This window comes from Monocercomonoides exilis (assembly GCF_001643675.1).
Source record: "Monocercomonoides exilis strain PA203 chromosome Unknown scaffold4-2303458, whole genome shotgun sequence".
In the NCBI taxonomy this organism is placed as follows: Eukaryota; Preaxostyla; order Oxymonadida; family Polymastigidae; genus Monocercomonoides; species Monocercomonoides exilis.
The window spans coordinates 1,893,643-1,904,315 of record NW_027150549.1 but is presented as its reverse complement, the minus strand read 5'-3'; the positions used below and the strand labels follow the sequence as shown (position 1 = coordinate 1,904,315).

Here is a 10,673-nt window from a genome sequence, read left to right as displayed (position 1 = left end):
GCAATTGGAAAAGAAAATGTGAATCTCACTTCCTTCTCTTCTATTAACGAGAGATCATCACTTAAGGGTCAGTCACCCAACTGATCTGAAATGCAAAAATAGAACTAGATTACAATGGTGATGTGAAATAGCTAAAAGGATAGAAAATATAATAAAGAAACATGAAAATGTTGTGGAGCTCCTTTCATATCACGCCTGAAGAAGAAGGAAAATGGGTCATTAACAGAATCTGTAAAAAAAAAGGGTGGGAGTGTATAGGGGCGGGAAGAAGAGAATACACATAATTGGGCGTTTCATGAGATTATTTTCAAATAAATAATCTCATTATTCATCATCATTGAGCAATCTTTCCAGTTGTTCCTTTTTTCACTGGTATCTTGTACGCACCGACAGTTGAATCGTCTTTTCTTGAACAGCCTCAGCTGACGAACTGTAACCTTTCGGGTGAGACTTTTTTTATTTCGCGCAGAACTGGCGTTTGATCATCTTTGTAGTTTTGATCCGTCTCATCTTCACAGTTATCGCTTTCTGAAGATGATTCGCTGGTGGTGTTGCAATCTGACTTGTCATCAAAAATAATTTCCTGCTTCTGGGAAGTGCCTGCTGCCGCTGTTTGCGTTAAGGTTTCGTGTTGCACAAGGCTATGTTCCAGCGGTGTTGTATTGGTTTGACATGCAATTGTTTTTGCACACGTCATTGTTACGTCGGAACGAAAGTAGTGTCTTGAGATCGTGTCACTCTTAGGAGATAGCCTGGCAAATCTTGCAATTTGTGCCACCGGAACTCCGGCCATTGTTAGTGCGGAAATGGAAGAATGCTTCAACGAATAAGGGCCAAAGTGCTCTGGAACTCCTGCTTCAGTTAGGAACTCTTTTGCAAGTTTTCTCAATGACCTTGCTGATAAGGCGTTCATTTGGTCTTTTCCAACAAATAAATGGACTGGGTTGGATTGTGTTGAATTTCGCCTCTCCCACAACTCTCTGACAGCTGATGCCGGACAAATTAATGGGGAGTCGATCAAGAAGGGAATGATAATGTCTGTTCTTCCGATAGTTGTTTTTAACGAGCTGTCCAAGACAATTGAATCTTTTCTCATCGACGAATGTCCGAGGTCAATTCTTTCAAGCTCAGTAAACCTTCATGCGGAAAAAAGCATACACAAGCAGATCGTATTCTTGTTTAATTGCAATAATTGAAGCTTTGAATTTTCTCCAAGCGTTATGATGTAGTCCAACATGATCTTTGGATTCCAAATCTGCGGCTTATCTTTCTTCTTTCTCCTTTCTGCTCTTTTGAACGAGCGAAACAACATTTTTTATGAGCGGAAACTCACCCAAACATCTGTCAAATAATAGCTGAGTTAGCATAGACACTGCAGATCTCGTTTGGCACAGTGATGACACCTTCATTCCACTATCGCGAAGAGTGATGAAAATATCGGAGCATTTTCCAACCCAATCACTCCACTCATCCGAAGGTCGTCCACATCCACGTTGAGCCCATTCCGATCCAAAATGAGACAGACCCGACATGAACACCTCCCACGTTGCTTGTGCAAGGTGGGATTTTCAAATTTACATAACATTGTTTGAGAAACCTTTCACTTCGAGGACAGCCTTAAACCATTCTTCAACAGAGATTGTTACGGGTTGAGGAGAACAACTCTCATTTTCCCTGGAGGAAGGTTGGCTTCGGTTCGTATCATCCAAATCCCCGGCTTCAGCAGAACCGCATGGTTCCTCCACGTCCATTTGAATGTTCTCATTCTGTTCAATATTGGCTCCCAAATCTGTCCTTTCCAGTCTGGCATGAGGAGCAAAACACGCGCTTTCTCTTTTATTGCTTCCATGAGAACTGGGACAATCAGAGGGATTGGAGGATGGGCAAGAACTGTTTCTCCTCGCCAAGGATGCTGCAGACCGTCTTCGTTTATCGGGCTTCCTGGCCCGCACCAGCGCTTCACCTTTTGATTGTATCTTGTTGCAAACGCATCGAGAGTGAATTTCAGATTCGTCATCTTTTTCAGTGCTTGAAATGCTTCCGGTTTGATTGCGTGATCGCCTCCCCTTTCTAGCCTTGAAAGAGAGTCGGCCCTTTTCGTTTCTTTGACCGGGGATGTGTTACACTTTCACTTGAATCTGCATCGTGTGCGTTTGTTTCCAAATCTTCAATAGGAGTCTTCTCAAATTCGCTCCAGCCCGCCACCTGTTCAGGTTGAACACCGATATTGAGTTGTCCGATCTGATAAGTAGTTTGTGGATGCGATTGGATAACAGAATTGGGGAGAAGTGAGTCAGAGCTGACAAGATTGCGAACATCTCCCGATAGTTTGAACTTTGATTTCGTTGCCAATAGGGGAGTTTGTGATGAAAATCCAAAACACTGTTTCCGATTCTTGAAAAAGCTCCAACAGCTTTTCTGGATGCATCTGTCGTTAGTGTTGCATCTGGAAGAAAGAGTGGGCACAGTTGTCTTGGCGTGTTGGTTTTCAACCTCGATATCCATTTGGAAAGATTGGGGAGAATGGACTGGTTGATCCTCATCTTCCCTCTCCATCCCACCATCGAAACCATTTTGTTTAAAGTGCGATAAAGATCTGAGAGAAACAGAGAAGCTTCTCGAACCACGAACATTGAAGCGTTCAGCTTTCCAATGAACGCTGCAAGGTCTCTTACTCTCACTTCTTTCGCTCTGAGGGACCTCCTCCTCCATCTGGTTCATTCCTTTATAAGTTCTTTCGTTCTCCTCATTTCCAGAGCCACATTGAACTGGTGCGTGTCCCAATCGAAACCCAAATAGGTGAAAGTATGCGAGGGAATCAAATGACTCTTTTCTATGTTTTCCAGTAGACCAAGGCTTTCGAAAAGAGAAACGACTTTCTGAGTTATTTATTTTAATTTCTTTTGGTCTTGGCGAAGAAGAATGATATCGTCTAGGTACGCGATTGCTCTTACGTTCCATCGCTCCCGGATGAATTGTATCACCTTCCTCATGATTTTTGTTAAGATTCTTGGAGAATCTTTGTATCCCAATGATATTCCGTTAAAACAACAGAAATTATTGTTAAATTCGAAAGAAAGAAAAAGTTTGAAGTTGTCGTCCACTTTCACTAAATAGCAGGCTTGACTTAGGTCTAAAGTTGTTGCGTAATCTCTTCTTGTTATAATTCGTTCTAGTGACCTGTAATCCTCCAGTTTGAAATGGATTGATTTCGTTGAATCGTTCAACGCTCTGCAATCGATAATTTGTCTCCATCCCCCTTGTTTTTTCTTTATCACAAACACTGGATTTAAATGTTTCACCTTTCTTTTCGGTATTTTTTGTATTATGTTCGTTTCGAGCTGATTCTGAATCAGCTTTACCATCGCTTTTGTAGCTTCCCCTGATTGATGGGGGCTGTATGTTTCCATTTTTGAGTTTAATAATTTCTCCCTGGCTTTCCTGTTTTTCCAAATCGGAATGACGCCTCTTTTTCCCAACTTCTCTCCATCTATCATTCTCCACGCTTCTCGATAATATTCCGTTCTTCCTCCAACAATTGAAGGCAACTGGCTTTGTTGGTTCTCGTTCCCCTGGATCTCAGTTGCGAAGGACTTATGCTGTATGAGCTTGAGGTTTTTCTCTCTGCCCACGACCGGGGACCCGAACGATAAAACTGAGGGAGTTGGTAGCTTTCATGTTTTCCATATCTGCTTTTCCCAAAGGATTTGGAGTTTAATGAGAACGAAGTCCACATTTTCGTTGTTGGCTTCGAGGTTTTCCTGACCTCTTGCTATAAATCACTTTGCCTTTTCGTTAGGAGCGGTGATGCTGAATCCTCTTTCATTCTCGCTGCTTCGGTAAATCCAAATCTCGCTTGGATGCGAGCGTTTCTGGCTTCTTTCAAGGCTTGTGAAAGCAGTAAACATGCTTGCGCAATAGCGCCCTGAGCTTCATCATCTTTTGTTTTTGTATAGGCAAATAAAATAAGTTTCATTGCGGGGAAAAGAAACGTCTCACATCTTTCTCTTGCTTGATCAAAGGCGTCTTTGTACGGACTGGTAGTCCTAACAAAGGTGGAGGTGCATTATGGAGGAGAGGGTAAAAATCCTCTGTCTTCAACGAAGAAACCAAGCCATTTATCTCATGTTCCGGTAATGGAAGATCACATAACGATAATTCCGGGGGTCTTACAAAAATTTTAAGAAACGAATTTTCCAGTGGAATTTCTTCTTCTTTTTCTTCGCCAAGGGTGGTAGAAGGTGGTGAGTGTGAGGATGAAAAAGAAAAAGGTTGGGAAGCGGAAAAGGGTCCGGGAAATGTCGGAAACCCGCTTGTTGGACCACCAGGAAGCGCAACTGCGCTCGTTTCGGCCGCAAGTCCTGTTCCCAGAGGATTGTTAGGAATCATCATTTTCAGATCAGTGATCGTGACTGACCCTTAAGTGATGATCTCTCGTAAATAGAAGAGAAGGAAGTGAGAGAATGTTTTCTTTTAAATCAAAGTGCTTGCGCTTTGATTAAGAGATATGTATCATCGTGCACTTATGTCTCCAATGCTTGGGCTTGAAAAGATTAAATCTCAATATGAAGATTGGGAAAGAGAAACAGATAGTTCTTGTGCAAAAGCTCATATATTTAATGGAACAGAATTCTATACAAATGCGCTAAAGCATTTCCATCAAATGCTAATATTAATGCACTACATAGGAGAAATAATAATTCCTGAAAATCCTTGAAATACACTCAAAGAAAAAGAAAAAATATTTTTTTGGAGACGAATATAGTCGTTTGAGGAAGCAAATATATATTCTTTTGATTCAACTTTATTTAATCAAAGGATCACAATGGAATAATTTCAACAGGTTAAAAAAAATAATAATCTTGATAAAAAAAGTCAAATAAAATTTCTCTGAAAAAATTGAATGTGCTTTATCATTCATAATATTACTTTTCCATTAATATTTTGTTTTTATTCAACGAAAACGAACAAACAAAGACTGTTGGCTTTAAAAAAAACAATTCAAAAACAACAAATAAATTGTTTGATCATTTTTCATTAGAAAGCTAATGAAAATAATAACAGGATATAAGTTGATTTGGTTAATGCACATGATTCGACCTGTCACAAAATTGTTATATGTCACAGCTGTCATGATGCCATATTGTGCACATATATTTTTTTCTGCCTATTGTGTGTGGAAACTGAGAAATATTTTATTTTCAATTTTCCAGAAAATTCAAAATCCTGTTCAAATTTAAATGAAATGAATGGTTTTTTTAGGGTTTTTATTTATTCGCTTTTTTTGTCACAGCTTAAATGTTAGGGTTTTATCCAAAATCAACTTGTTGGTGTTGAAAATTTGTTAGTGTGAATTTCTCAAATTTTTCTGTAAAGAAAAATTATTTATCATTGATCAAAAAATGCTCTATTCAAATTGGGGTCCAGTAAAATTGAATATGTTCAAAAGCATATTTGAGTGAATTCTAGTTGAATTTTAAATATTAATCTGTTTATTTTGATTATTGAAGAATATTATTGATGAGAATAATTTTTGATCAATGCCTTATTTAGTGGGAAAAAATAATTTGATAGATTTAAATATAAAAGTTTTCGCACAAAAGAAAGACATAATAACTTCACGAAACAGTTAACAATAACGTTATAATCATCCTCACAAATTTTTATTAACAGTCGTATATTGAGCAATTACCGTTGATTTTACATTCAAAGTTGCAAAATAAAGTACAATATTTGCTGGGCATTGTTAAAAGCGATTGAAACAAAAAATACAATTCCAAAAAATCTGGAACTCTTAACATTGATAGATTAGATAACAGACAGAGAATATGTCGAAAATAAAAGAATAAACAGCAAATTAAAAAATTGATAAAAACATACAATTTGTTCAGGAAACAGAACAAACTCGAAAAATAATCGATCAAAGGAGGGGGAAAACCATATATTAATTATTCGAAAATTGATTTTCTTTTAAAGAAAAAATTGAGTCAAATAAAACAATGCTCACAACATTAAAAATAATAATGCATTTTTATATATTTGCAGATATATCAAATATAGGTCAATAGATATGGAATAAAGCAAAATTAATATTTTTTGTAAAATCTCATGATATTAACAAATAAAGAAGCAGTTATTCTTTGTGCACAAAATGACTTTGATGTGCTTTTGAAGCACTGATGAATTTGATATTATAGCAAAAAAAAAAAAAAGAAAGAAAGAAAGAAAAGAAAGAAAGAAAGAAAGAAAAGCGAAAGAAACACATTTCATGATTCAAATAAGAATACAAAATGAGTTTGTTGCATTTGTTTGTCTTGATTGCTATGCTAATCAGCTTTGAGATTATTTCTAGCATGAGGCCAATGATTTGAAATTTGATGCCCATTCAATTAATGAACATGTTTTGGATAAAGGATTATCCAACTGCCACTCAGACAGCATTTTTGATAAGTTTTATTTTCATGGCTTCTATGCAAATGAAAATATGTATAAAGACATTATCACAAATAAAGATGCTGAAACATCGGGGTTGATGTTAAAACGAAGTGAATATTTTTCAAAAAAAAAAAAGAAGAGAATTTAATGACTATGTCGACCAATTGGTAAATGAGAATTGTCAGCAGAAAATAATTTGCAACACAAAAAGAGTTTTTCGCAATCAAAGATCCATTGCGATATCTGTGGTTAATTTTGGTAATTTGATTGAAAAATGAAATCGTTGTCCTTTTTCAAAGAAAAGAGAAGATCTGTCATTATTGTCAACGACACATCCACAGTTTTTATTCATTGTTGTTCAATCCATCAAAGAGAAGCATCAAATGGCTATTTATTCAATCTGAATGAAGGACATTTGATTCTGATTTTTCTTCATTTGTTTTTGTGAGATCAATTTCTATTTTGGCAAGCACAGACATAAGGATAATTCCAGCACCTTCCATTTTGCAAACATCTCACAAAGTGCGAGAGGACAAAGCAACCGATGTTCAACGGGCAATTCAGAAAATGAATATCGATTCTGGATATGTTTTGTGGAAAAAGTCGACACACCACTTGAAGGAGGATTGGTTGTAGAGAATTGCTTCGAACATAATCACTTTTTTCACTCTGAATTCATCATATGCTCAATGCATTCGGAGAGACAAATTTTGATACAGTGATTGGAAATTGAACAATGAAAAGTCAAGTCGTGGATTCAGGTGATGCAACATCTGTGGATTGTAATTTCAATAACCTTTCAATCGAAAATTCATCATGAGTTAATGGAGGTGCAATACTTTTCACATCTTTAGGTCTCTAGAATGTCTCATTGTGCAATTTTCATTTTTGCTATTCTTCTTGGAGTGGTGGAGCGATTTCATCAAGAACAGGCGGTAAAAAATTTGTGATATCTTCATCCAGTTTTGATTCAGACACAGCAGAAGCATCATCAGGTTGCATTGATTAAATTATGTTTCAACATTTTCGATGAAGAACACAAATTGCTCACGCAGTTTAACAAAACATCTTGGTGGAGGAGCGCTGATTGATTACAACGAATATCAGTTGCTTGTTGAAAAATGCAACTTTATTTGTTGCAGAAAGAATACAACACAATACGATGGAGGTGGGAGTGTTGGTTTTTTTTAATCATGTTTCTGCCATTTTCACTGATTGTTCAATTTGCGGTGGATTCAGCGAAAGATATGGTGTAGGATTTCGATGGACCAATGGAACAGAAGGATGTGCCATTCAGATTGTGTTTTGCTTATTTTCAAACAACACTGCTACAAATATTGTCCACGATGTCTATGCTGTTGAAGGGTGGACAAGCATCAATGAAAAATTCATTTGTGCGCTGTCGTTCAAGTACTTGTATTAACAACAATCGAGTGGTCAAAGGATCAACAGAATACAATAATTGGATTCCAAAGATCTTCTTCAACCCAGTGTTTGTGAACTCAATGGAAGGACTGGATCACATGGCCTGTGGGTTTGTGAGGGCAGGAGATGAATATGGAAGGAGATGCAAAACAATTGAATATGGAATGAGTGCGCTGGATACTGATGGAAGCAGCAATGAAGTGATCATTGAAGTTGGGGATTATGATGAAAACAAAGTTGAAGTTGGAAAAATGAAGATATCATTTGAATGGAAAGATAAAATTCAAGTGATTATTCACAACAGATCACCAAATGGAGAATCGTTGGTGGTCATTGGCACAGGAGAGGGAAGTTTCAGAAAAATCACATTTGTTTGTGGAGAGAATTCATCGTTTCATCTGATGGAAGTGATGGCAGAAGAATGAATTCTGAATATGCATGAGTGTGTGGTCACTTCATTGAGAAACGATGAAAGCTGTGTTTTAACAGCATCACTGATGATTGTCCAAAAGGGGTCTGTCAGTTTTGATTCTGTTGAGATCAGTGGAATATCGTTTTCATCAGATCCCGCATTCGACATCAGAGGTGAAAGCTCATTGTCTTTCCAGATGAACAATGTTGATGCATTTGGCATTTCTCAGATGAGAAGAGATGGGAGTGTGATTAGTGGGAATCTGGTGAATGGGATGAATGTTAATGTTTCAGGAGGAATGATAAGAAATTGTGAGCGTGAAGATGTGTGTGGAGGAGGGATGTGGATTCAGCTCAATGAAGGCTCATAGATGGAGATTGGGAATGTCTCAAGCGAAAGAAGTGATGAGAATGTTGATAATGTGACATTCAGCAATTGTTGCTGTATGGAAAAGACAAATGGAGTTGGAGGATATGGCGGAGCAATCAATTTCGATGTGTGTGATGTGAATTGTGCTTTTTGCATCCATTGTGCTTGTTTTGAGGATTGCCAGGCCGAAAAAGGGAACAACATATTTGTGAATGCACAGCGTCTGAGAGATGTTGTGAGTCACACCACATTTGGCCTTGTGCATGAGGGCATGACAGATAGTGACTTATTGGGATTTGAGGATGGGTGCAGGGAGGAGAGCGTGCCACTTCTTCCATATTTGATGGAAGCATGGGATGTTGGATTTGTGGGAGGAGAGAAAAGCCTGGACTTCAGCAGATGTGGAATGGAGCAGTATCCATGATCATCGATCAAAAAAGTGGTTGATGCGTGGTGTGAGGATGAAACAAGAACAATCAGAATCAAAAACGGATTTGTGCTTTGTGAAGAGATTGTGATGGAAAGACATTATTGGAATGTGACAGGCATTCTTGGAGACACTGCAGTCGATGTTGTTGTGCCTTCTCCTCTGTTTGACGCAGATTGTTTGATTTGCATTTCATCCGGAGCATTGCCGAAAGATTTGTGCTTTTCTCTTCCGTCATCTCTTTCTCTTGCCTCATCATTCATCTTTTCCTCTTCAAATGTTTTTAGTGTCAGTGATTGTTCAGTTGAACCATCCACTGGTAACTTGTTGAATGAAATTGAATACTGTGTATTGCATAATGAGGGAGGAGTTCTGCACATGGCAGGCTTTTCGAATAAATGTGCAATAAACATTTTGTCAAATCCAATTATAAAATGCACTGGAGACGGCATTGCTGAATTATCAAATTGTATTCTCACTGGAATTTCAAGGAGAAATGGAGGAGGAAGCTGTTTGAAAAGGAGTTGTGCCAAAAAGGAAAGCAAGATTTCTTTCACTTCGGTTGTTGATGTTATAACAATCACGAATTGCACATTCGGTGAATGTGGTGTTGATAATAAAGATTGTTGTGGTGGAGGAATAAAGATTTCAATTGGAAATGATGAAAAGGTTGTGATAAATTGGTCAACCACATTTTATGGTTGCAAGGTTCAGAATAAAGAAGACTCAAATGGAAGAGGAGGTGGGATTATGATAACTGTTGGACGTGGATGGAGCTTGAAGATGAAGGAAGTGAGGTATGAAGGATGTGAAGTGTCATCAAGTGAGGATAAAAGTGAAACGAAAGGATAAGGAGGAGGGATGTTTATGAAGCTGCCAGACCAAATGGGAGCATTTGTGTTGGAAGGAATGATTTTTGATGAATGCAATGCCTGGAAAGGGAAGAATGTGTTTATGTCAGGATGGGACCTGAGTGAGATTGTGAGTGAGGATAGCTTCAAATTGGAGATGAGTTCAGAGGAGTTGGGTTCATTGGATGAGTTGAGCGGATGGGAGGGAAAGACAACAGGAGAGGAGGGATATGTGATTCCACTGATTGTGTATTTGCGAAGTAACTGGAGTGGGAATGGGTTTGCTTCTTTTGAAAGTGGAAAAGATTTCAGTGGCTGTGGGTATTCAGTTGCTCCATGTTCATCGATTGATCATCTTGTTTCATTGAGATTCGCAACACTTGAAACAGAAGAATCAAAGATCATTGTGTCAGGTTCAGGATTGATTCGAAGTTCAATATCATTTTCTTCTTCATCATCAAACACACCAATTGTGAAGATTGAAGGAGAAGAAAATGGAACTACGTGAGGATTGAAGATGAGAAGGAAATAGATGGAGAAAATAGAGATGTGATGGTTGTCTCAGAAGTGTTTCTTTCATTTGTGAATGTTTCATTTGTTCTACCGAATGTGCTTGTCCACCATATGACATTTCTCAAATCATCATCAAAGAATGGTATCCTTTCTGTGAAAAGCAGCTCATTTGTTTGAGAGGATTCTTCAAAAGAAACGGATTTCTGCTTAGTGTAAGTGGATGGATGGAATGCAGCTACTA

The 10,673-nt window shown here is 37.9% G+C and overlaps 8 protein-coding genes across 8 annotated transcripts; 4 read left to right on the top strand and 4 right to left on the bottom strand.

Moving 5' to 3' along the window:
• Positions 1 to 418: 418 nt before the first annotated feature.
• MONOS_6874 (uncharacterized protein) lies at positions 419 to 1,096 on the bottom strand (the record flags this gene model as incomplete). Its single annotated transcript, XM_067877145.1, has 1 exon — positions 419 to 1,096. The coding sequence occupies one exon, from the start codon at positions 1,094 to 1,096 to the stop codon at positions 419 to 421; it is 678 nt and encodes a 225-aa protein (XP_067734888.1).
• A 546-nt stretch (positions 1,097 to 1,642) lies between these two features.
• MONOS_6875 (uncharacterized protein) lies at positions 1,643 to 2,017 on the bottom strand (the record flags this gene model as incomplete). The annotated part of the gene is made up of 1 exon (XM_067877146.1): positions 1,643 to 2,017. One exon carries the CDS (start codon positions 2,015 to 2,017, stop codon positions 1,643 to 1,645), a length of 375 nt encoding a protein of 124 aa, XP_067734887.1.
• A 53-nt stretch (positions 2,018 to 2,070) lies between these two features.
• Positions 2,071 to 2,961, bottom strand: MONOS_6876 (uncharacterized protein; the record flags this gene model as incomplete). The annotated part of the gene is made up of 1 exon (XM_067877147.1): positions 2,071 to 2,961. The coding sequence occupies one exon, from the start codon at positions 2,959 to 2,961 to the stop codon at positions 2,071 to 2,073; it is 891 nt and encodes a 296-aa protein (XP_067734886.1).
• A 1,164-nt stretch (positions 2,962 to 4,125) lies between these two features.
• Positions 4,126 to 4,423, top strand: MONOS_6877 (uncharacterized protein; the record flags this gene model as incomplete). The annotated part of the gene is made up of 2 exons (XM_067877148.1): positions 4,126 to 4,133; positions 4,201 to 4,423. The coding sequence occupies 2 exons, from the start codon at positions 4,126 to 4,128 to the stop codon at positions 4,421 to 4,423; spliced, it is 231 nt and encodes a 76-aa protein (XP_067734885.1).
• A 3,283-nt stretch (positions 4,424 to 7,706) lies between these two features.
• MONOS_6878 (uncharacterized protein) lies at positions 7,707 to 8,285 on the top strand (the record flags this gene model as incomplete). The annotated part of the gene is made up of 1 exon (XM_067877149.1): positions 7,707 to 8,285. One exon carries the CDS (start codon positions 7,707 to 7,709, stop codon positions 8,283 to 8,285), a length of 579 nt encoding a protein of 192 aa, XP_067734884.1.
• Positions 8,286 to 8,642: 357 nt separating this feature from the next.
• Positions 8,643 to 9,065, top strand: MONOS_6879 (uncharacterized protein; the record flags this gene model as incomplete). Its single annotated transcript, XM_067877150.1, has 1 exon — positions 8,643 to 9,065. One exon carries the CDS (start codon positions 8,643 to 8,645, stop codon positions 9,063 to 9,065), a length of 423 nt encoding a protein of 140 aa, XP_067734883.1.
• A 104-nt stretch (positions 9,066 to 9,169) lies between these two features.
• MONOS_6880 (uncharacterized protein) lies at positions 9,170 to 9,520 on the bottom strand (the record flags this gene model as incomplete). Its single annotated transcript, XM_067877152.1, has 1 exon — positions 9,170 to 9,520. The coding sequence occupies one exon, from the start codon at positions 9,518 to 9,520 to the stop codon at positions 9,170 to 9,172; it is 351 nt and encodes a 116-aa protein (XP_067734882.1).
• A 415-nt stretch (positions 9,521 to 9,935) lies between these two features.
• On the top strand, positions 9,936 to 10,427 carry MONOS_6881 (uncharacterized protein; the record flags this gene model as incomplete). Its single annotated transcript, XM_067877153.1, has 1 exon — positions 9,936 to 10,427. The coding sequence occupies one exon, from the start codon at positions 9,936 to 9,938 to the stop codon at positions 10,425 to 10,427; it is 492 nt and encodes a 163-aa protein (XP_067734881.1).
• Between the last annotated feature and the right edge of the window lie 246 nt (positions 10,428 to 10,673).